At 42.0% G+C, this 23,501-nt stretch overlaps 1 protein-coding gene and 1 pseudogene across 2 annotated transcripts; both read left to right on the forward strand.

Moving 5' to 3' along the window:
• Nucleotides 1–432: 432 nt before the first annotated feature.
• Nucleotides 433–4,434, forward strand: LOC123138001 (short-chain dehydrogenase/reductase family 42E member 1-like; annotated as a pseudogene). Its single transcript, XR_006468737.1, has 5 exons — nucleotides 433–837; nucleotides 1,343–1,685; nucleotides 1,912–2,183; nucleotides 3,118–3,317; nucleotides 3,759–4,434. The product of XR_006468737.1 is annotated as a short-chain dehydrogenase/reductase family 42E member 1-like (transcript).
• A 2,253-nt stretch (nucleotides 4,435–6,687) lies between these two features.
• LOC123138002 (uncharacterized) lies at nucleotides 6,688–7,769 on the forward strand. Its single transcript, XM_044557891.1, has one exon. It carries the CDS (start codon nucleotides 6,868–6,870, stop codon nucleotides 7,423–7,425), a length of 558 nt encoding a protein of 185 aa, XP_044413826.1. The 5' UTR covers nucleotides 6,688–6,867; the 3' UTR covers nucleotides 7,426–7,769.
• Nucleotides 7,770–23,501: the final 15,732 nt, after the last annotated feature.

Below are 23,501 nucleotides of genomic sequence, written 5' to 3' on the forward strand. Positions count from 1 at the left end.
ACAGAGAGAGTAGAAAAATTATGAAAACCCAATAACAGCAACGGCGCAGCAAAGCGCGCCCAACCCTTCTAGTGAATAGTCAAAGTGAATAGAGCGGAAGGTCGAGAACCATATTATTCTTGATAAGAGTAAATATGAAAATCTAACAAATTAGAAGAATCTCAACCTAGGTTTACCACTCACTTCTAAATCGACATATACTTTTCTATGTATAAGTTGATATTGAAAAGTACAATTTCTTTAGTGAAAAGCACAACATTTTAAGTGAAAAGTATAACTTATAACTTGTAATATCGCCTAGGCACACACATAACATTCACCAAAATACTCCAATCCTTCTAAGGGTATTTGAGTGTAATTAGCAGTTGAGCTGCAAAATTTTGCAAATTTTACAAACAATCAAGATGTGTTTGGGTGCAAGTAAGCATTCAGGCGACGCGAGAAACCCCCCGTCACCGGCCGCCGGTCGCCACACACACGGGAAGGTCAGGTAAACCTGCCTGCCTGTGCCTTGGCCAGGCAGCTCCGCCCACAGGGAGGCAACCAAGAATTTAAAGCGGCAACAAGATCGTCGGCGCCGCCGGATCCTGCTCCGCCTTGTTATCTCCGCCCCGTAACCACACGCCCGAAGCTGCAGCCGAGCCGAGATGCATCTGAGCGAGAACGAGGGGATCGAGGGCGTGCGGTTCGTGGTGACAGGCGGGCAGGGCTTCGTCGGCGCCGCCCTCTGCCTGGAGCTGATCCGCCGCGGCGCCCTGGAGGTCCGCTCCCTCGACCTGCGCGCCTCCTCCTCCTGGTCCCAGCAGCTCCTCGACGCCGGCGTCCGCTTCTTCCAAGGTTCCTCACTCCCTCGCTCGAATTACTGTGGTTTTTTTATTCAGTGTAAAATGTCCCCGTCTAATGGAGTTCATATAGTAGATAGGTTGCTCTTAGATGCACATATTTGACAGAATTGCTTTCGGCACTGAATCAAGCTGCAAATTTAGTGTCTGTTCCACAGAGATTTTACTCAGCACTCCTCGGTGTGTTTGTTTGGCTTCAAGTAGAGAGGGCTCTCGCATGGTTACTTCTTAAAATAGTAACACTAACGGTATCTACTAGACCATCGTGCCTTGAATTGCCTAACAGTACTGCTCTGAATTCATCTGCAAAACTGTCGGAGATTTTACATTGGTACTCCTTGGTGTGTTTGTTTTGCTTCAAGTAGAGAGTGTTCTTGCGTGGTTACTTCTTAAAATAGTAACTCTAACAGTATCTATTATACCATCATGCCTTGAATTGTCTTTCAACGCCAGATATACACTGAATTATAAAGTATCTGCTGGATTACTTTGTGTTACAGGGGATGTTCGGAAGAAGGAGGATGTGGGGAAGGTTTTCCGCAATGTGGACTGTGTCTTCCACCTTGCTTCATATGGAATGTCAGGGAAAGAAATGGTACAGGCAGGACGAACAGATGAGGTCAATATAAATGGGACGTGCAATGTACTGGATGCTTGCCATGAGCATGGTGTTAGAAGGCTTGTGTATGTTAGCACATATAATGTGGTGTTTGGGGGAAAGCCAATTGTCAATGGCAGTGAGACGTTGCCTTATTTTCCCATTGAAGACCATGTTGATGCTTATGGGCGTAGCAAATCGATCGCTGAACAGTTGGTGCTGAAGAGCAATGGTCGGCAAGCTAAGTAAGTATAACTTTTTTTTTGTCATGATTCATATTTGTCTGCCTCTGCAACGATGCCATGTATATGATATCATGATTCTAGTGATGATGTGTTTATTCTCTGGTACAACTTTATTTGTTCAAAACAAATATTTGGTTTGTTTTGAACTCAGATTGGCATTTGGTAGGTAGTACTTGACACCATGCAGGCTGTCTTAGTGTCATACTGATCTGATGTTTGCCTACAGGAGTAGTAAAGGTACTCGCCTTTATACATGTGCAATACGCCCGGCTGCTATCTATGGTCCAGGTGAAGAGCGTCATCTTCCAAGAATCCTGTCTCTTGGAAAATTGGGATTAGCATCTTTCAGGATTGGGGGTCCAAATGTGAAGACAGATTGGGTCTATGCTGATAATCTTGTTCTTGCACTGATATTGGCAAGTATGGGACTTTTAGATGACATTCCTGGCAGGAAGGGAACTCCTGTAGCAGCTGGTCAAGCATACTTCATATGTGATGGTAATCCTTGTTAGCCCGCATGTTTTCTGCTCCTGTCCTGGCATTATTATTTATTAACTTTATACATTGTTATTGAGTTATAAACTCATACTCATGGTACTATGTTCTGAATATTTCATACCTGATGGTAATTCCTACTCCCTCTGTACACTAATATAAGACGTGCCTGCATGGTCTCTGCTCCTGTCCTAGTATTATTAGCATTATATACAGTTTCTGAGTTATAACTTTATAGTCATGGTACCATGTTCTGAATTCTAGTACTCCCTCGGTACAAAGTTGTACTAACTTTGTACTAAACCAGCGACAAGTAATATGGATCGGAGGGAGTACTATCTTCTGCATATCAGTGCAACCTTTGTGGTTTCAACTTTCAACTAGTCGTACATGTAACATGTTTAGTTGGCTACCCTAATAGAACTACTTAAAGAACATCAGTGAATTCATCCCTTGATCTTCACAATAGTGCCACTGTTAAGGATGTATATTATTCTACTTGTTGCACTACCACATAACTTGTTCGGTGGCTGTTTCTTTACCAGAATCTGAGAACGTTTTGTAGTGATGTGTGTGTTTTAGCTGTGAACCTTATAGTATCCAGTTTCTTTTAATTAAAAATCGGGGGCAAACCTTTCCTCAAGAAGGGGGGAAAAAGCACGTAACTCATCTGCTAAAAGCACTTCAGAAATTTTCAAATGGCACTACATTGCATAAGCCTGAAAGTACTATTTTGCTACTTTTCCTTCCTAGTTCAGAGCTTAACTATTACAAACTTAATTGTAGCATGTACTTGATGTTTTACTGTTTTTTTAGCTTTTTTTACGTTCAATATACCCACAACCTTTAACAAAGTATTGGTATTTTGACTAGAAGTAACTGATTGTACTTCAAGATAAATATGGTATTGCCTTATTGGTTTTTCTTTTCTTTTCAGGAGCGCCTATTAATAGTTTTGATTTTATCATCAGTCCCTTGTTTCGAAGTTTGGGCTATCCTGTACCTCGAGCTACACTAGATACCTCTGTTGCCCTTGCAATTTCAAGAATCATTTTGTTCATGTCCACACTATTCTATCCATGGTTAGATAGTAAATGGATTCCTCAGCCTCTTATTCTTCCTGCTGAAGTATACAAGGTAAGTCCATTGGTCGAGTTACACTAGATATCTCTGTTGCCCTAGTGCTTGTCCCTTAAGGAACACTGTATTTCTGTTTTTTGTGCAAGGTGGATATATTTTGATCATAATTTTTCATACTATCTTCATATGGCAACTGAGTTCATCATGCTGAGGCATGAATAACTATAGATCTTTTTTTTCCTTTGGTTTTCTATGAGCTTGAACCTATTCCACCTAATATAGCTACGACAGATCTGCAGTATATGAGTCAGAGCTAACAATATTTTGAAAATTGTCATTTTCAAGGGATATCTGTAGTTCCGTACTGACTACTTATGCTTTACTAGTAGGCAAGTAGACTTGCTATAATATTACTATCGACAAGTGACTGATGAGTGGCAACAAATCATTGCTTGTATACAGGGATCATAAACTAATGCTGGTAGTTCATATTGACAGGTGGGTGTTACACATTACTTTTCATATCTGAAAGCTAAGGAGGAACTTGGCTACGTGCCTGTGACGAGTCCACAGGAAGGCCTGGCCGCAACGATCTCCTATTGGCAAGAGCGGAAGAGGAGAGAGCTCGATGGCCCGACGATATTCACCTGGGTTGCAGTAATAGCCGGGATGCTGGCTGTGTTCTCGGCCGCTTTCCTTCCCCCGTCGGTCCGCTCAAATGGGTGCTCGCCATCAATCTGTTCGTTTTCCGCTCGATGCTGGTGATCCGGATAGTCTTTGTGGCCGCGGTCGCGGCGCACGCGAGTGAAGCCGTCTACGCCTGGTTCCTGGCAAAGAAGGTCGACCCGAGGAACGCGACGGGGTGGTTTTGGCAGACCTTCGCCCTGGGGTTCCTCTCCCTCCGGTTTCTGCTCAAGAGGGCGAGGGCGGGGACGGGACCGTGATTTGTGTGTTGTACTTCAGTAACAATGGATTCTAGTAGAAATTCCCCAGAGGTTCTAGGTTTGTAACCCCGGTGCTGCTGCTACTGCTGCTGTAAGATGTCCGTCGCCTTGCGATGCTTTACACGAGCTTGGCATTGAACCGGAGGCTGCAGCACATGGACACATTGCCGTCGGGTCGTGCGTGTGACCCTCAAGTATCAAATGTCATTTGTTTTGGGAGGTTGTAACAATCACTGTCGGTCTGTCAGGCCAAATGTGACCGTTCAACCGACACAAATTCTAAAGCTTTCACCGATGTAGTAGCACTACACACTGAACCGTATAATATCTGGGGGCTACAGGCAGCTCGTTTTTCTTACGTATCATAGCCGGCACGTAGCAGGAACTAGGTTATTGTTGCGTCCCTGATTTGTCCCTGCTTTGTTTTGCTTGGAGCTACCACTGCGGCGTACCAACCCTGAACAAAGGCATATTATACACGAAAATGCCTAGTGGGGGGGATGGGATAGTCAAGTACCGTAGTAGGAGTACATCACAAACAAGGGAAAAAAATTTATGCATACACAATACATGTATACCACATACATGCAAATTTTCATAATAATGTATTCGCATGCGTACACAAAAAGACAAACATGTAGTACATGAAAACGGGCCTTTTTGTTGTTGTTGTTGTTGTTGTTGGGTGGGATTTTTAGCTTACAAATCACTATATTTTTAAGCGAAAAAATTACAGATCCGTAGTGAACACGACGTACAAGTTTCCACAGGTTCTTTCTTTAAACTTTGAAAATGCGATTTTCGAGTTTTTTTTTCCTTCAAAATGCAGGGCCGTGCAAAAGTGGCACTCATATTATGCATCCCTGATAATAAAAAACCAAAGGCATATGATTACAGCGTGATGGTTCAGTCAAACCGCTGCGACGAGGGAGGAAAGGAACAAAGGAGCTGCAGCAGTTGCGCCCCTCCACTCGGGTGATTCCTTCCTCCACCTACCTCGCCGTTTCATTTAGCGCACGCAGGTGGAGGTGGGTGTCGGCGGGAGGAAGCAACCGACGATCGAGACCGAGAGAACAGGGGTCAGTCAGTAGGGGCGGGCGGGCCCGGGCGTCGTATCAGAGTTGGACTTGTGAACCGCCGCCCGCTGTCCCGGCTCTGCGCGGTGGCCTGTGCCCGCTTCTTCGGAGCTACACATCTCTCTCCGGAGCATCAACACCGGTGTGTGTCCGGTGACTTCCAACCTTTTTTCCCGCGTCGATTTGCACGCCACCGCCGCATGGTTCCGGCGTGAAACGCGGTGAAACGTTCAGGGCGGGCGTTGGAATTACTTTCGGTTTTACACCGTCCGGGTGATGCTTGCGATTGCGAAGACGCACGCGCTGTTATTACTACGTACGAGAAGAAAAGGAGAATTGTCCTTGTGGGAAAGGCCGGAAGCTGACAAATAGTTGGGTTTTTTTTTTGTCTTGCGAAAGAAACAGTTGGTTGTTCTGTCTGGTAGGAGCATTGTTTCGTGGGCGACCTGACTGGCGATTTGGATGATTAATCCAACCCCCATGTTCTCATGCGCATTCTTTTGCTTATTACTAGTAGTACTGCTCAAACACAGACATAGAGCAGCCCCTCTCATTCTTTTAATGCGAACCATCCATCATTGAGAGGATCATCAAAGGTTCCAGCGAAGCTAGGAGTAGGTGCGAAGGGGGCCGTCCTCTTAGAGCATGGTTAATAATATAGCCAGCTGCTGGCTATATGATGTTGCCATGTCACATATAGTTAAGCTTATAGCCAACAAGTACAATAGCTGGATATAAATATGTACTATTTTGTTGATACATGGCCCACCCCACTCTCTCACAAAGTACCTAGGAGCACGTGTTGTAGCCGGCTGTTAACTAGTAGCCCGCTTTTCTTCTCTCTCCTATTCTCTCTCTTCCAAATAAGCAAGAATATAATATTTAATGTCTTACAGCCCGCCTACATCACTTTATTGTACTTGCTCTGAACAGAAAGTAGTACAGTGCAACTGCAACCAGGTGTCCGTTTGGTACCATGAAAATAACAACGATAATTTCCAGCCATTTTACCACCCCAAAGGCATACATACGACCCGTTCATCTCCTGCACTTACAAAAACTACAAAATCTTTCTCGCGTTCCACGTACCAGGGCCTAGGCCAGCACGGTGGAGAAACAGAACTATCGCCGCAACAAAGTCAGACAGCTCGCCACGTGGTGGATGCCAAAGCAGAGCAGCAGGTGCAATTGCCAGGTGGTACACACAGCACAGACATGCAACCGCACCGGCAGCTGACGCCCATCATTTGCCTTGCCAGCCAACGCGGCCGCTCCGTCCACGTCCAGTTCACGTCGCCTCCCTGGCTGGAACAACACGCAGCCTCCGGCGGTGTACGAAGCTTTCAACTGCACTTCGTGGCCCCCGATGCACAAAGGCCAGCCAGCCAGCCTGTCCAGCCGCGACCGAACCACAGCGCCCACCACCCACATATACACACCCAGACGCGCGTTCTACGACTTCCTCTCCTCTCTGTGCCCCCCTCCTCGCCAGCTCCTCCCAAGAAGAGATCTGGAGAAGAGAGAAGAAGAAGGCCATTGTTGCTAGCGACCCACCTTCTCTTTCTGCATCTTCCTTGCCTGGTCGCCATGGCCACCATCCTGGAGAACATCCAGAAGGCGCGGTTCCTCCCGACGAGGCCGCTCAGGGACGACCTGCCCACCTTCCAGGGCGGCAAGGAGGAGGAGAGCCACCTCATGGGGCTCAGGAAGAGGCTCTCCAGCTTCTCCGGCAAGATCCAGCCCATCTCCTCCGCGTCCGCCGAGTGGGCGTTCCGCCGGACCCGGTCGGCGCCGTCGCTCGCCGCCGAGTTCGCCGGGGGGCCGCTCAAGCGCTGGTGGGACTGGGGCCTCGGCTGGCTGCTCTCCAAGAAGCTCGGCTTCGCCGGCGACCTGGAGATGAACGAGGAGGAGGCGGCCGCGCTCGGCCGCGGCAGTCGGGGCACCTGGGCCCACGTCCTCTACAAGGTGCGCTCCGGGGTCCGCCGCCTCGTCGCGTCCGACCACTCGCTGCCCACCACGCAGCGCCTCAGGGGCGCCTCGCTGCCCGCGTCCTCCGCGCACAGGGCCGCCGCCCAGCAGTGCAAGCCCGCGCCGCAGTTCGCCTACACCCAGAGCTTCCAGTACAGCCAGGCAATGGCGCATTAAGCAGTTTGCTTTGCATATTGTTCTGGTAGTGTCCGCGAGATCCAAATAGATACGACGACGGGAAGGAGGCTCGTGAAGAAGGAGAAGATTCAGGTCTCAGGTGAGATCGATGGTTAAGATGGCTCGCAACACGATTATATCTGGGAATTTAGAATTGTAGTTTACCCTGCTGCTTTCTTTTCTTTTTTGTGGGTAGATCTGATGTCTCTACATATAATAGATACCGAGTGTATGCTGCTGGTTCTTTCCATTCTTTTGGGTTCGTGGGTGCCATGTAAATGTTGGTGGATTCCTTATGTTTTTGCCTCCTGCGGTAAATAAAAAGCTAATGCAGATTCGTGGTCGACCGCTCCTATGTTCGTCTTGATGATATAGATGCCGTCCACTGCTTCTCTTCAGATCTGAAGAGCTCAACCATCTTTCCAGTTGCTACCAGCTAATATGCAGCTCACAATAGCTGGTGGAGCTAGCTAATGATGGTTTTGTTTTCCTTTGGTAGAGCCTCAATACCACAGATGACACGCATTATATTATAATTATAGAAAGCAGTTCCATATGATGGAAGTGCTGCCCAAACAAATAAAATAATGATGAACATGCTTCGGTTGACTCTAGTGTCGGTGCATCGGCAAGGTAGAATAAAATAATAAGAACGTGTCGGTGTATTAGCAAAGGAGAAGAAAAAAATAAAAAAATGGAGAAGAAGAAGACGAAGAAGTAAAGGAGACAGTTCACACACGAAAATTTGCACATTTCTTTTCCAAGTTCGGCGTATGTTTCTCAAGCTACCGTCTTTTCGAAAAAGGCTCGTCACCGCGCTTTATAAATAAAGCACCACCGCCTTTCGCCCTTTTTTTGGTAGATTTCTCAAGCGTTTTGTGTTTTGGGTGTTTCGGGAAAGTGACATTAGAGCAGAAAGTGTTACATGTAGGTTCGGAGCATAGGTGAAGCGTCGCGACGAGGAGAACAGGTAGGAGGTCCAAATCTGTGGCATAATCAAGTGTTACATGTGCGCCACCAGAAACGAATGATTGGAAACATGGCACACACGAATTCAGGCAGTGTACTTGTGGTTCTAGTAGTACTAGCTTACAGCTTTCTGATGGAGATAGAAAGTAATGGGCGCTGACGTGCTGGCACAAGTTCACTATATTTCTGAATCCAACAAAATGTAAGTTCAGTACTCCTTCACGAGCTTCCTTCCCGCCGTCCTCCTTCCCCGCTGCAATAAAACCTGCCCGTATCATCACGGAGAATAGCTCCAACAGGAGCTTGGGGTGTATAAGGGTCAAAGCTAGCATCCACATTGAGCTTCACATACCCTCCAATAGGCTTGGCCCAACCCCCATGCTTCATCTTAGATTTTGGGTTGCTAGCTAATGTGAAATTTGCAGCCAAAGCTCACGTCGCAAGTTGAATTTGACTCGGTGTTTGTATTGGTTCATCATGTACAAAATTTTCTCCGTCCTCACCATAAGTACCAAGCTGTAGTAGCAATGATCTCCTTAAATTTCGCCTGTCCTAACTCCTAAGACCAAAGCCTCATGACCAGAGACAATCAAGAGATACTCCAGAATCACCTTGCCAGCCAGACCAACAACACAAGCTCTATCAATAACATCATCAAGACCCAAAACTTCCATACTTGAGTAGCCGACACACATGCAAAGATAATTGTTACACTGGGCATTGGGGAGAAACCTTTATATGTTTATTAAGATAGCATGGCAAGGGATCGCCCCTTTCAATGTCCTCAAGAGGAAATTTTTAATCTTGGCTGGATAGTGCAAGTTCCATAACCTTTTCTACGTATTGTTATATGTTGAAGCTTCGAACGAGTGCTTGTTAGAGATCTTTCTTTTTTCGCGGGGGAGTGCTTGTTAGAGATCTGATTGCAAGCTGATAATTCCAAATGGCATGGCATGCCGATCGAACTGAAAAAAGGCAGTTTTGGTGAAATTCTATGCAAAAATATTAAAAAACTAGTGCTAAGCTCCGTTATTCTTGGCTTTTGCACTTCGGCTTAAAAGCCAGAAAAACATCTATTTATGTTTTTTTTGCTTTGGCTTTTCGCTTATATGCTATAAGCCTATAATGTAACAATATTGAGGTGTTTTAGCCCCTTTGTACTTTGAACAGTGTTATTTTTAAGGGAATTTTGAGCAATGCTAATGAAGGGGTTCTAATGGAGAATCCTACTCCTCGTGCACGTCGACAATTCTCGGCCAAATGCACCCCGGGCTAGCTACGTGTTTCGGGCCGGCCCAAATGGGGCAAATCACACTTTCGGTTCACAGACTGTTTTTTGTTTTTCTTTCAGTATTTGTTTTCTTTTCTTTTTTCATGTTCGTTTTCCATTAATTTTTCTTTTCTTATTTGTTATAATTTTAGTTTATATTTTTCATTGCATAATTTATTTGAAAATTATGAACATTTCCTTGTCACTGAATTTAAAAGTATCAATCAAATATAAAAATGTTCATAAAAACTAAAAAAATGTTCTTCATATTAAAAAAGGTCCATGAATTTCAGTTTTTTTAGAAAACTCAGAAAGTGTTCATACAATTCAAAATTTGAAACCTTGAGCACTTTTTACAAATTCATGAATATTTTTTCCGAAATCACTCAATTTTTATATGAAATCATGAATAGGTTTTAAATTCACAAACATTTTCACAAGTCACAAACATTTTCTGATGTCATGAACGTTGTTTCAAGATCGCAAACATTCTTTTTGAATTCACAAACATTCTTTTAAACCCGTGATTTTTGTAAATTCACGAGGATTTTATCAATCTCGTGTACATTTTTCAGTTCACAAACAATTTTCAAATTTACGAATATTTTTTCAAAATTACGAACATTTTTTGAGTCTGCAAACATTTTTAAAATTTGAGAACATTGTTTTTGAATTCACGAATATTTTTTGAATTCAAGAATTGTGTTTAAATTCATGAAGGTTTTGAATCCTTAACATTTTTTTAATGAAGTAAAAGTAAACAGAAAAAACGAAAAAAAGGACACCCCCTTCCCGCATGGGCTGGCCCTAAGTTGCGCCTGGGCGAGCAATCACTTCCTACCACGTGGGTCAAGGAATAGGAGCTTCGGGTTGTTCGCACACGAACACGTCACCATGTACCCTCGACACCGGGGGTGATGCAGCACAGCTCACATCGAAGGAGACCCGTCCGGAAGCGCGATACGTAATCAATCCGGCAGGCGCTTTTGTAGACCCGAAACCCCACTTTCCTGGGAAGGACCCGGTCAGGGCTTGCGGCGGCTATGGGCTGCCCTAGGTCGACCTGATCACCCTAGGGCCTCGTGGGTCGCTGCCCTCCTTTGCGAAGAACGAATGAAGAACGAGGAATAAGAACAAGGGAGAAGGTAAAAGTAGAGATAAAATATGATAGTTTGACTGTTTGATTGTGTGTTGTTCCATCGGTCGTCACCTCTCATCTATTTATGAGGTGGTTGGACTTTCCATACAAGAAAATGACTAAAAATTTCATCCAAAACATCAAAACCCTAATCTAACTCGGACAAGGATCTTTGGCAATTTTCCGGATCAACTCGGAGCCACCGAGTGGTTTGCTTCGGCCCCATCGAGTGAACAATGTCAACTCTGTCTCCTTCTGCAATTTCCCGGATCAACCCAGTCTCACCGATTGGTTTGCTTTGGTCCCACCGAGTGAACGTTGCCAACTCTCTGGTAATTTTTTGGATCAACTCGGTCTCACCGATCAAATCAACTCGGTCGATCCGAAATGACTCTGCAGCTTCTGTTTCTGACCTTATTTTGCCTCCACAGGTTGCATACGACCTCGGATTAAGACGATTTTTATATCAAAATCAACCGTTTCGACGAGACACACAACTTTCGAGTCGATACATTTCCGATCAGAGGCCATATTAGTTTAGTTGCTGGCCATTTCATGATCTGATGTCAATATGAGCGTCTTTGAACTTGTCATAACTTTTGCAACGGAGCTCCGTTTTAGACCATCTTCATATCCATCTTGATCTTCTCGAACAGAGCCATCCCATGGTGACTTCCAATCATAAGTTTGAATTAATCTTGACATAGCTTTAAGCAACTTTTACGATTGTGCCATTTTTAAGCGTCAACACATGCCCCCTTGTTTTTCGGCAAAGTTAGCGTGCCGAAAAATAACCTATGTCGTATTTACTGTAAGGACGATGTCAACACTCCATCGGCCATGTCTGCTTAGGGCAATAAGTATATATCGACCATTGCCATGAGGTCCATGTAGAAATCACCAAATCATGTATAGCCTAAATAAACAAATGAAATAGCAATAAAATATTTCGACCTCTTTGTATTAGCAACAAAAACGTAACTAACCAAATGTATAGTGATTCGGTAATACCATGTCATGATATAGAAAATTATGTTGCACCATCAATCAAAATAAATCCATGGAGGGTAATTGATCATACCTAGGGATGAATTCCATGGCAAAGACATCAATGACATGGTTGAAGAAAATGGATGATGTGCTAACCGAAGATTTTAATGTTGTGGTGCACACCTTCGGCTTAATTGTTTGTTGCCTCCATCCTTCTCTTTCTTCGCTGTTATTGTACTTATTGCAATAGAAGCATGCACATCATTTTTATTTTGATTGACCCTCTTGGGAACCTATGCCATGTTCTTCTTTTTTAGCTCTTGTGCACTAAGATTTTGTAATTTCTTTTTTTGCCAATACAATCAGCCGAGTGGGCATCTCAACTGTGATTCTATTTTGACCACTGGCAATTCTTTTCTGACCTTGTGCACCCTCAACTTCGTTTCTTCAGATTTGGCACTTTGATTTTTAACAATTGATTGCTTCACTTCTTTGCCTTTTGTAGCCAATGTCAACACTTTAATTGGCTCTTTGTTATTTAAGATCAAATCTGAAATAACACATTTACGACCATCTTTGTTGACCCGGTATACTTGCTTGACCACCTCTTTCTTCTTTCTTGAGCTCCGGACTGATTCTTTTTTATCGAAACGGTCTTGAACATATGACTGCTCACTGAACGTTAATCTTCTTGGAGCTGCATAATAATGGCGAGTGGGTTTATAATAAGATGGAGAATGCTCCCTTGTATCATACCTGTCCCATGATGGCTATGGATTTACTTGAGCATAGGAAGGCATCAACGACATTGGCATTAGCGACCCAAAATAAGGATACGAATAAGTTTCATTCAAATTCTCTTCTTGCCAATACCGATCCTTGGATCTGCGCCAAGGGGTGATCTTGATGCTTTTGCATTAGTTGGTCGATAAGCACATTTTTCTTCACTCTTCTTTTGATATTTATCTAATAATTGTGCAAAAATGACTTTGGTTTTCTTGCACTTGTGCTTATTGTGGCATTTATCTCCTTTGTCTTGACTTGCATCGATCTTTGGATTTTCTTGTTGTCCCTCAGTCCTTGGCGTCTTCATTGTAGCCTCGATGGAATTCTCGCCCTCAAGATTATGTTCATTGTGCTCTTGAACAACTTGAGTACCTGAAAGCTTGATCCCATCACATGTAGTTTTTACCATCTCTTTAAATGGATTGGCTTGAAGCAGCCGATGCAAAAACCTTTTGCCATCATGACTAATTGGAATAGACTCGTCATCTCTTGGTGTCTCAACAAATTCCAGTCGTTCTTTATCAATGGCCGATTTAACTATTTGACGAAACATGTTGCAATCCTCAATACTATGCTTGAACGAATCATTCAACTTATAATACATTCATCCTTGGATAGATGGCTTGACATGGTGATAAAAAATTCTAATGTAATTATTTTTCAACAACAAATCAAAGATTTGACCACACATGTTTGAATCAAAGGTATACCTTTTGTTTTACAGCCGATCTTGGTGTGCGAACGGCTTTGGAAGCAAGCAAACGAGTGGTTCAGATTTAGAATCTCCCCATTCGGCTATACATTGCATTTTACACTCTGTCTCCGATGTCTTTGGATAAGATATTATATTAGCATCGGTTTTCTCAAAAGAATTTAACCTTGGCTTTAAATTTCTGAAATGAAAATAGTTAGGACACACTTGTCTCCATTGAGACCAAGTGTAAGCCAAGTATGAAACAAACAAAGCTACCCAATTAGATATGAACTTTAAATAAACCAATGGCAAAAACTTTGGTTGCAATAAGTCACTATCAATCTCTATGAATGGTACAACGTGTTGACCGATACGCTCTGTAATGATTTTCTTGCTAACAAATAAATTACCCTTCTTCATTGGTGTTTCAAAACTACTTATGAGGATTTTTCTAATAGAAGAATCAACAATAAAGTTGCGACCAAATCGGAAAATCAGTAAATCACTTGTTAGACATACCTCTCAAAAAGCATAGGGAGAGCATGATAGTTGCGTTACTTGAACGATATCTTGCTCCTCTTTCGAATAGCTCCCCAACAGATTATCGTCTTCTTTTAACATAATAAATTTGCCACATGTACTATTTGATTCGGTCCTCTCAATAACCGAATTACATTTGTTATCCGAATCATTATTCTTTTCATTGGTTGCTCTAATTAGCAAGACTTCTTATTCTTTAATTGATTCAGCACATGTAATGTTTAATTTGGCTTTTTCAATAAACGAAATAAGTTTGTTATCCGAATCACCACTCTTTCTTTCTTTGATTTGCAGGGCTACTTGTTCTTGTCTAAATTCAACAAACATTGAAGCTAGGCTATCTTTAAGCCTTTTTCGCCCAATTTCAACCCAATCTTCATCGGATTGCCCCCCAATACTTTTAGACGCTTTCGACAATGATATGCTACCAGAATTCTGAAATTGTGCAGGGGCAACATTATATGCTACAATACTAGGTGAAGGCACTTGTGCTCTAGTAGAATTTTCACTTATTCGGCCATGAGCATGAAGGTGCAGAGCCGAATTATGAATATCTACAATTACATACGGTATCGAAAAATTAGTAGCATGAGGCGTAGCATATGATGTTTGAGGGTAATTGGCCGAATAACTAGTAGTAGCATGGCTAATTCCCCTATCCACTAGCATGTTTGGATTAACATACTGCAAGTTATGTGCCGATGAATAAAAAGTTGAAACACTTTGCTGGATATTACTGGAAGTTCCTACATGGAGTGTCTCAACTTGATTAACCAAACTCATCACGTTGTTCACCGGCATATAGATTTGGTGGGGTTGCCGATGCATGGGAGTTGGGATACATATGTTGTACGTTGCTAAAATCATAAGAATTTGAAGCATGAAGATTATTTTGCATCGGCCCTTGCACATAATTAAAAGCATGATTGATAAAACTAGGGCTAGCCGATACATTATGCTCATTAGATGATCTAGCAACAACATATGCATTATTTGCATCTATGTAAGTGAAGTGGGTATTCATATTACCTTTGTAGATTGCAAACCCTTGATACGTCCATTTTGCATCATGCTTTTATATCGATATTTATTGCATTATGGGCTGTTACTACATATTATGTCACCATACTTATGCATTTTCTCTCTTATTTTACAAGGTTTGCATGAAGAGGGAGAATGCCGGCAGCTGGGATTCTGGGCTGGAAAAGGAGCAAATATTAGAGACCTATTCTGCACAACTCCAAAAGTCCTGAAACTGCATGAAAGTCAGTTTTGGAAATATATTAAAAATATTGGGCGAAAAAAGCACCAGAGGGGGGACACACAGTGTCCACGAGGGTGGGGGGGGCGCCCTACCCCCTCTGGGCGCGCCCCCTGCCTCGTGGACCACCTGGAAGCCCCCCGATGTCCATCTTCTGGTATATGGTGTCTTTTGCCCTGGAAAAAACCATAAGGAAGCTTTTGGGACGAAGCGCCACCGTCTCGAGGCGGAACCTTGGTGGAACCAATCTAGGGCTCCGGCGGAGCTGTTCTCTCGGGGAAACATCCCTCTCGGAGGGGGAAATCGTCGCTATCGTCATCACCATCAATCCTCTCATCGAGAGGGGGTCAATATCCGTCAAGAACTTCACCAGCATCATCTCCTCTCAAACCCTAGTTCATCTCTTGTATCCAATCTTTGTCTCAAAACCTCAGATTGGTACCAGTGGGTTGCTAGTAGTGTTGATTACTCCTTGTAGTTGATGCTAATTGGTTTATTCGGTGGAAGATTGATACGTCTCCAATGTATCGACTTCTTCTCACGCTTTTCCTCTTGTTTTGGACTCTAATTTGCATGATTTGAACGAAACTAACCCCGGACTGACGCTATTTTCAGCAGAATTACCATGGTGTTGTTTTTGTGCAGAAATAAAAGTTCTCGAAATGGAATGAAACTTTGCAAGGAATTTTTATATAATAAAAGAGGATTTTTGGAGCCAAGACCCACCAAAGAGGGCCCCCTGGGTGGGCACAGCCCACCAGGGCGCGCCCCCCTCTCCTAGCGTGCCAAGGTGGGTTGTACCCACCTGGTGGCCCCGCTGACGACCCCCCCTGATACTATAAAATCACATTATTCCAGAAAAGAAACATGGAGAAAGAATTATCACGATCCACGAGACGGAGCCGCCGCCAAGCCCTGTTCTTCCTCGGGAGGGCAGATCTGGAGTCCGTTTGGGGCTGCGGAGAGGGGGGTCTTCGTTCTTCATCATCACCAACACATCTCCATCACCAATTCCATGATGCTCCCCACCGGGAGTGAGTAATTCCTTCGTAGGCTCGCTGGTCGGTGAGGAGTTGGATGAGATTCATCATGTAATCGAGTTAGTTTTGTTAGGGCCTGATCCCTAGTATCCACTATGTTTTTAGATTAATGTTGTTATGACTTTGCTATGCTTAATGCTTGTCACTTTGGGCCTGGGTGCCATGATTTCATATCTGAACTGTTTATGAATTCATCATTATATCCATGTTTTAGATCCGATCTTGCAAGTTATAGTCACCTACTACGGTTATGATCTGACAACCCAGAGTGAAAACAACCGGGCACACTCTCGGTGATGACCGTGGTTTGAGGAGTTCATGTATTCTCTATGTGTTAATGCTTTGTTCCGGTTCTCTATTAAAAGGAGGCCTTAATATCCCTTAGTTTCCAATATGGACCCCGCTGCCATGGGAGGGTAGGACAAAAGATGTCATGCAAGTTCTTTTAATAAAGCATGTATGACTCTTTACGGAATACATGCCTACATTATACCAATGAACTGGAGCTAGTGACATATCGCCCTAGGTTATAACTGTCACATGATGAATATCATCCAACAAGTCATCGACCCAATGCCTATGAATTTATCATATATTGTTCTTGCTAAGTTACTACTATTGCTACTGCTATCATTACTGCTACAATATCACTGATATCGCTGTTACCGTCACCGTTGCTGTTGTCACTACTATCAAAACTATCAAACTACTTTGCTACTGATCACTTTGCTGCACATAATTAATCTCCAGGTGTGGTTGAATTGAAAACTCAGCTGCTAATACCTTCAAATATTATTTGGCTCCCCTTGTGTAGAATCTATAAATTTGGGTTAAATACTTACCCTCAAAAATTGTTGCGATCCCCTATACTTGTGGGTTATCTAGACTTTTTTCTGGCGCCGTTGCCGGGGAGCATAGCTATATTTTTGAGTCACTTGGGATTATTATCAATTTATCACTATGAAGAATCTGAAGGATCCAAAGACTAAGATATTTCCCTCAAGGACGAGGGGAGGTAAGGAACTGCCATCCAGTTCTGCTTTAGACTCACCTTCTGTTATGAGTAAACTTGCAACCCACCACATGCTATTCATCCTGATATGTCGCAAGTTATTGATGATGCTACTTCTACTATGAATGATGCTTATGATGATGCTAGTACCATGCTTGATAATGATGATGTGCCACTTGGTAAATTTCTTGATGAACAAATTGCTAGAGTAATACAACATGATGTTGTTGAATCTGATGATGAGCTTGAAACTGAAACTCCTGAAACACTTGCTAGAGCTAGCCCTCCTAGATATGAATTGCCTAAGGTACCGGAAGGCTATGTTATGAGTGAAGAGACAACTAGATATATTCTTGCTTGTAAGGATAGAGATGATCTAGAGAAATTATTACACAAGTATAAAGAAAAATCTTTGAATGCTAGAATGAAATGTGATCCTAAGTTTGCTACTTCACCTATTTATGAATTCACTGTCGAACCAGAGTTAATCACTTTGGTTGAATCTGATCCTTTCCATGGGTATGAAACTGAAACTGTTGTGGCACATCTTACTAAGTTGAATGATATAGCCACCCTTTTTACTCATGATGAGAAAACTCGATACTACTTTATTCTCAAATTATTTCCTTTCTCATTAAAGGGTGATGCTAAAGCTTGGTACGATACTCTTACTCCTGGTTGTGTGCGTAGTCCCCAGGATATGATTTACTACTTCTCTGAAAAAATATTTTCCTGCTCATAAGAAACAAGCTGCCTTACAGGAAATATTTAACTTTGTGCAAATTGAAGAAGAGAGTCTCCCACAAGCTCGGGGGAGGCTTCTCCAATTTCTTAATGCTTTGCCTGATCATCCTCTTAAGAAAAATGAAATACTTGATATCTTATATAATGGACTAACCGATGCTTCTAGGGACTTCCTAGATAGTTGTGCTGGTTGTGTTTTCAGGGAACGAACTATTGCCCGAGCTGAAGAATTGTTGAATAACATATTGAAAAATTATGATGGTTGGACTATTCCTGAACCACCGCCTAAACCCACTTTGAAGAAGAGGGGTATATTATATCTCAGTCCTGAAGATATGCAAGAGGCAAAGAAATCTATGAAGGAAAAAGGTGTTAATGCCAACGATGTTAAAAATTTACCACCTATCCAAGAAATACATGGGCTTGGAGCACCATTACCACCCAAGGTGGTAGAGGTAAAATCTTTAATGAAATTCAATGATAGTGATGATCCTGATAATAAACATCCTAGTCAATGCCTTTATGAGTTTGATAATTACATTAGAAAACAAGATCACTTCAATGCAAATGTTATGAAACAATTGAAATATAATTCTGATATGATTGCTCGCTTGAGTGACTTGTTATTTAGAATCTCAAATGATGTCAGAGGTGTTGGAAAACATGCTTCTATGGTTTAAACCCAGTTAGAACAAGTTGCTAAATCACAAAGAGAATTACTTGATGAAATGAATCATAATATACATGACTTTACTGTTAGAGTTGCAACTAGAGGAGGTAAAATGACTCAGGAACCACTTTATCCTAAGGGACACCCAAAAAGAATTGAAAAAGATTCACAAAGAGCTAATGTTAATGCACCTAGTACTTCTAAAAAGAAAAGGAAAAAGAAAAATTATATGACTTTGCATGCTTCTAGTGAACCTGGAATAGACAAACCTCCTGATAATGAAAATGAAACTTCTATCTCTGATGCTGAAACTCAATCTGGTAATGAACATCCACCTAGTGATAATGAAAAATATAATGATGAGGTTCATGAAAAATATAATGATAAGGAACTAGATAATGCTGTTGAGATAGAACCACTTGTTGATCTTGATAACCCACAACCTAAGAATAAAAGATATGATAGAAGAGACTTTGTTGCTAGAAAACACGGTAAAGAAAGAGAACCATGGGTTAAAAAAACCTATGCCTTATCCACCCAAGTCAACTAAAAGAAAGATGATGAGGAATTTCAATGCTTTGATGAAATGCCGAGGCCAGTCTTTTTTCGCACTCGCTTGACTGATATCTTGAAAATGCCTCCTTATGCAAAGTATATGAAAGATATCGTAACAAATAAGAGAAAAATACCGGAAGCTGGAATCTCCACTATGCTTGCTAACTATACTTTTAAAGATGGAGTACCTAAAAAACTTGGAGATCCGGGTATACCAACTATACCTTGCTCTGTCAAAAAGAATTATGTGAAAACTGCTTTGTGTGATTTAGGAGCTAGTGTTAGTGTTATGCCTTTATCTTTATATAAAAGACTTGACTTGAATAAACTCACACCTACTGAAATATCTTTGCAAATGGCTGAGAAATCAACTGCCATACCTATCGGTATCTGTGAGGATGTGCCTGTTGTTGTTGCTAATGTCACTATTTTGACTGACTTTGTTATACTTGAGATGCCCGAGGATGACAACATGTCGATTATCCTTGGTAGACCCTTCTTGAATACTACAGGGGCTGTTATTGATTGCAATAAAAGCAAGATCACTTTTCATATTAATGGTAATGAGCATATGGTGCACTTTCCGAAGAAACAATTCCAAGTGAATGGTATTAGTGTTATTGAAAAATCTCCGACAATCACTGTTGGAAGTTTTAGAATACCTCTACCTACTGTCAAATAGAAATATGAAATGCTCATTGTTGGGGAAATGTATATCCCCATTGAGGTAACTTAGTTATTTACGAAAGTTCTTCGGTTCCATGCTAATCGAAAGTGGTTGTTAATAAGACTTGATCAACCTTATTAATGGATCACTTTTGAACGGTATGAAGTTGATGAATTTAGTAAGCACTACCTTCTATCCCTACCTTTTGTTTTTTGTTTTTATTAGTTAAATAAAATAAAATAAAATGCCATGTTTTGTCTGTTTTCTGAATTTCTCGTGCAATAAAAAATGACCGAAAAATAAAAGTTCTTAGAATGCTCTGAAAACCTGATATGATTTTTTTGCTGAATATTTAAGAATTTTTGGTGCAAACAATACCAGAGGGAGGTGCATCAGGTGGGCACAACCCACCTGAGCGCGCCAAGACCCCCAGGCGTGCCCTGGTGGGTTGTGGTGCCAACGTGGGCCCCTCACTTATCTCTTTAGCCCACATCATCACTTACCTCAAGAAAAAAATACCCACTGTTCTCTCTCCCATGTTCTTGAGCTCAAACCCGCGGATTTCGATCTCTTACCTCGAAGCTCCGTTTCCGAAACTGTTTCGGGAGATTGTTGCTTGGTATGTGACTCCACCATTTGTGCAATTAGTTTTTGTTTTAGTGGTTTATACTTTGAATAATTAGCTACTCTTGGTGCTGCTGTAGATGAGCTTGCATGATGAATTCTTAGTGTTCTAAGTAGTTTGAATGCTTGCTATGACCTCTATGTATCCCTAGGAGTAGTTGCTATCAATTTTGTGAAGTTTTGTTGACAAATTTTTGTCACCTCAAAAATTTTATTCTTAGAAAATTGTACGTGGACACGATGAACCTATTTGGAAGGAGATCCTTGAAGAGACGATTCTCGGGGGCATCCTCTAGTGATAGTTCTGCTCGCCGGTCTTATGTGGAACCAAGTGAAAGTTCCATGCATGATGCCGCCACCAAAACATGCTTATGGCCTTGCGATGACTATATGGTGCATGTGGGCATTAAGCAGGAAGTTGAGAAATATCTTCACAATGCTAGCCTCGGTCCCTACCTTTCAGATAAGTGTGATCAATGCCAACTTCTCACCGAGTCATTTGTCAAAAGATTTACATTTTTCCCACGTGAGTCCAGGGTGTCTTTTATGCTTTATGATAATCAATTTACCATCTCACTAGAGATGTTTGCTTACCATTGCAAACTACCATATTGGGGTTCGCTTGATGAACCACCGATGGCTGAGTACGAGTCTTTCTTAACTAGCCTTTGTTATGGTGAATAGGGGAGTGACACAAGGCAGAATAAAGAGCATCCACTTTCCCGCAATCCAGTATTTTGCGTTATTTAACAGGAAATGCATAGTAGGCAAGCAAGACTGTAGTACACTTTGTGCGCCAGACTTGAGCCTCATTCACACCGCTCTCACCGATGAATGGAACTATAACCTTGGAGCGATTGTTACACGTAGACTTCAGAATAATGCTAACGATGGCTGGTACTATGGGGGAATTTATGCCACACATTTGGCACGAGAGCTGGGTGTTTCACCTTTACCCTTTGACCCTATCCTACCCATGCAGTATTTAGACTTCGACACCTTAAAAGATCATAAGATCCTCAAAGGAAAAATCCATAAATTCACTTATAATTTTTTGTTTAACCAAACCTCTGTTGTGCATACATATTTGCTTGCGCCTGCTCTTTTTAACTATCACATCAAGGGGAGATATTTTGTTCTTGAGAGCGAGGCCTGAGCGCATAACGCAGTAGTGGTGGCAGCACGATGTGCGGAGGCATCTGTACCGAGAGCCTCTGTGAGCTTCCACGCAGACTTCTACCCTCCAGGCTATTGATCGACTACCAAGTTAGGCCAAAAGCCTAAGCTTGGGGGAGTACGTGTTCCCACCGACCTTACCTTCATGTCTACATATTTCATTAGTCGGTGTTCACACTTTTTCATTGTATTATCCATGCTTAGATTTATTTTCTTGCTTTCTTCTTATGTGTTTGAAAAACTTTAGAAAAACCAAAAAAATTAGTTGTAGTAATTTAGTTTCTATGCATGCTTAGTAGTAGTATTAAAAAGAAAATCCAAAAAGATCCTTGTTCTTCTTTTACTTGTTGGGAGCTTTCCCGTGTAAATAGTTTTTCTCGTTTTTGCTTTTCCCTTTTATTTGCTTGTTCAAGAAAACCCAAAACTCCAAAAATATTTCAGTGTGTTTCTCTGAACTTCTTTTCTTTTTATTCGAGTCTTACCAAGGAGAAGACCACAATGAAAATGTTGAGTGGCTCTCATATGAATAAATGTCGAACTAAAAAGAGCACATTTTATCTTGTTTTCTCCTGTTGAATAAAATGATTTGCAGATTCCAGTTTAGTCCACGACATTCTTGCACTATTATTATTTTCATATCGTTCGGGCGTGCAAGTGAAAGGCAATAATGACAACATCCGATGAATTGTCCGTGGCAGGGAGAAACTGGTATGAACTCGACTTGTTCTATTTTTGTAAATATGTTTAACCTAGTATCCATGATTCAGCTCATTATGATTAAACATGTTTGCAATGACATTTAGAGATTATAGTTTCTCATGCCATGCATAAGTACCTGGGAGTTGATAATGATTTATCTTGAATATCAACATAGCATTAAAATGATTGTGATGTAGTATGATGATATGGTATCCTCCTCTAAATGTTTGAGTGGCTTGACTTGGCACATGTTCATGCATGTAGTTGAATCAAAACCAACATAGCTTCTATGATATTTATGTTCATGGTGTTCATATCCTACTCATGCTAGTGTCCAATGTTACTTATGCATAATGCATGGTTATGATCGTTGTTGCTCTCTAGCTGGCCGCTTCTTAATCTAAATTGCTAGCCTTCGCCTGTACTAAGTGGGAACTCTACTTGTACATCAAAAACCTTGAACACAAAGTTATTCCAGATGAGTCCACCATACCTAACTGTATGCGGTATTACCATGCCGTCCTAAGTAAATCTGCATGTGCCACCTCTAAAAACTTCTAAAAAAATTATCTTTTTTGTGTGCCTAGATTGTTCGTGGAATGATAGGAGGTGATAGGTATCTTCCATGCTAAGCGGGTTATTCTCAGGTCGAGTGTTTATTCACTCACCATCGCATGAGAAAATGGACGGTAATAGGGATTCCCAGTCCCGAACTCAGAAATGCAAATAATTAAACAGAACTCCCCTGGGACTGATGTTGGTATGGACGGCACCCGTTGTTTCGTACAAGTTGTGGAGTGTGATTGATGGTGGAGGGGGAGTAAACCTTTACTTTTATCGCTTGGAAACCGCCACTAGCATCCTTAGCATGGAAGATATTGATAACTGATGGTCGTGAAGTGAATAAGAAGGGTGCATGTCTCAAAATATCATTTATCTCTGTTTTAAAAATTGAGCTCTAGCAGGGACTATCTATTTACTTTTATGTTGTGTCACCACCTTCTAAAAAGAAGCACCAGAAACTGAGTAGAGCACAGCTGTCATGATTTATGCATTATGTGTAGCTAATGTTCGGTGCATCATGACTGGATCTTTTCTACCATGAATTACTATGTCTAGTCGCTGCTTGAACTTTGGAGGTGCTCTGCATTTATGTTTTGCGGTCTTAGAAAGGGTTAGCAAGATACCACTATTGTCATATTATATCATGGTTGTTTTGACAACGTGTTGCTGTCTGAGAT

The sequence above is a fragment of the Triticum aestivum genome, chromosome 6B (genome assembly GCF_018294505.1).
Source record: "Triticum aestivum cultivar Chinese Spring chromosome 6B, IWGSC CS RefSeq v2.1, whole genome shotgun sequence".
NCBI lineage: Eukaryota > Viridiplantae > Streptophyta > Magnoliopsida > Poales > Poaceae > Triticum > Triticum aestivum.

Coding starts and splice junctions, on each gene's coding strand:
- LOC123138002 (XM_044557891.1), top strand. CDS start 6,868: ATGGCCACCATCCTGGAGAACATCCAGAAGGCGCGGTTCCTCCCGACG.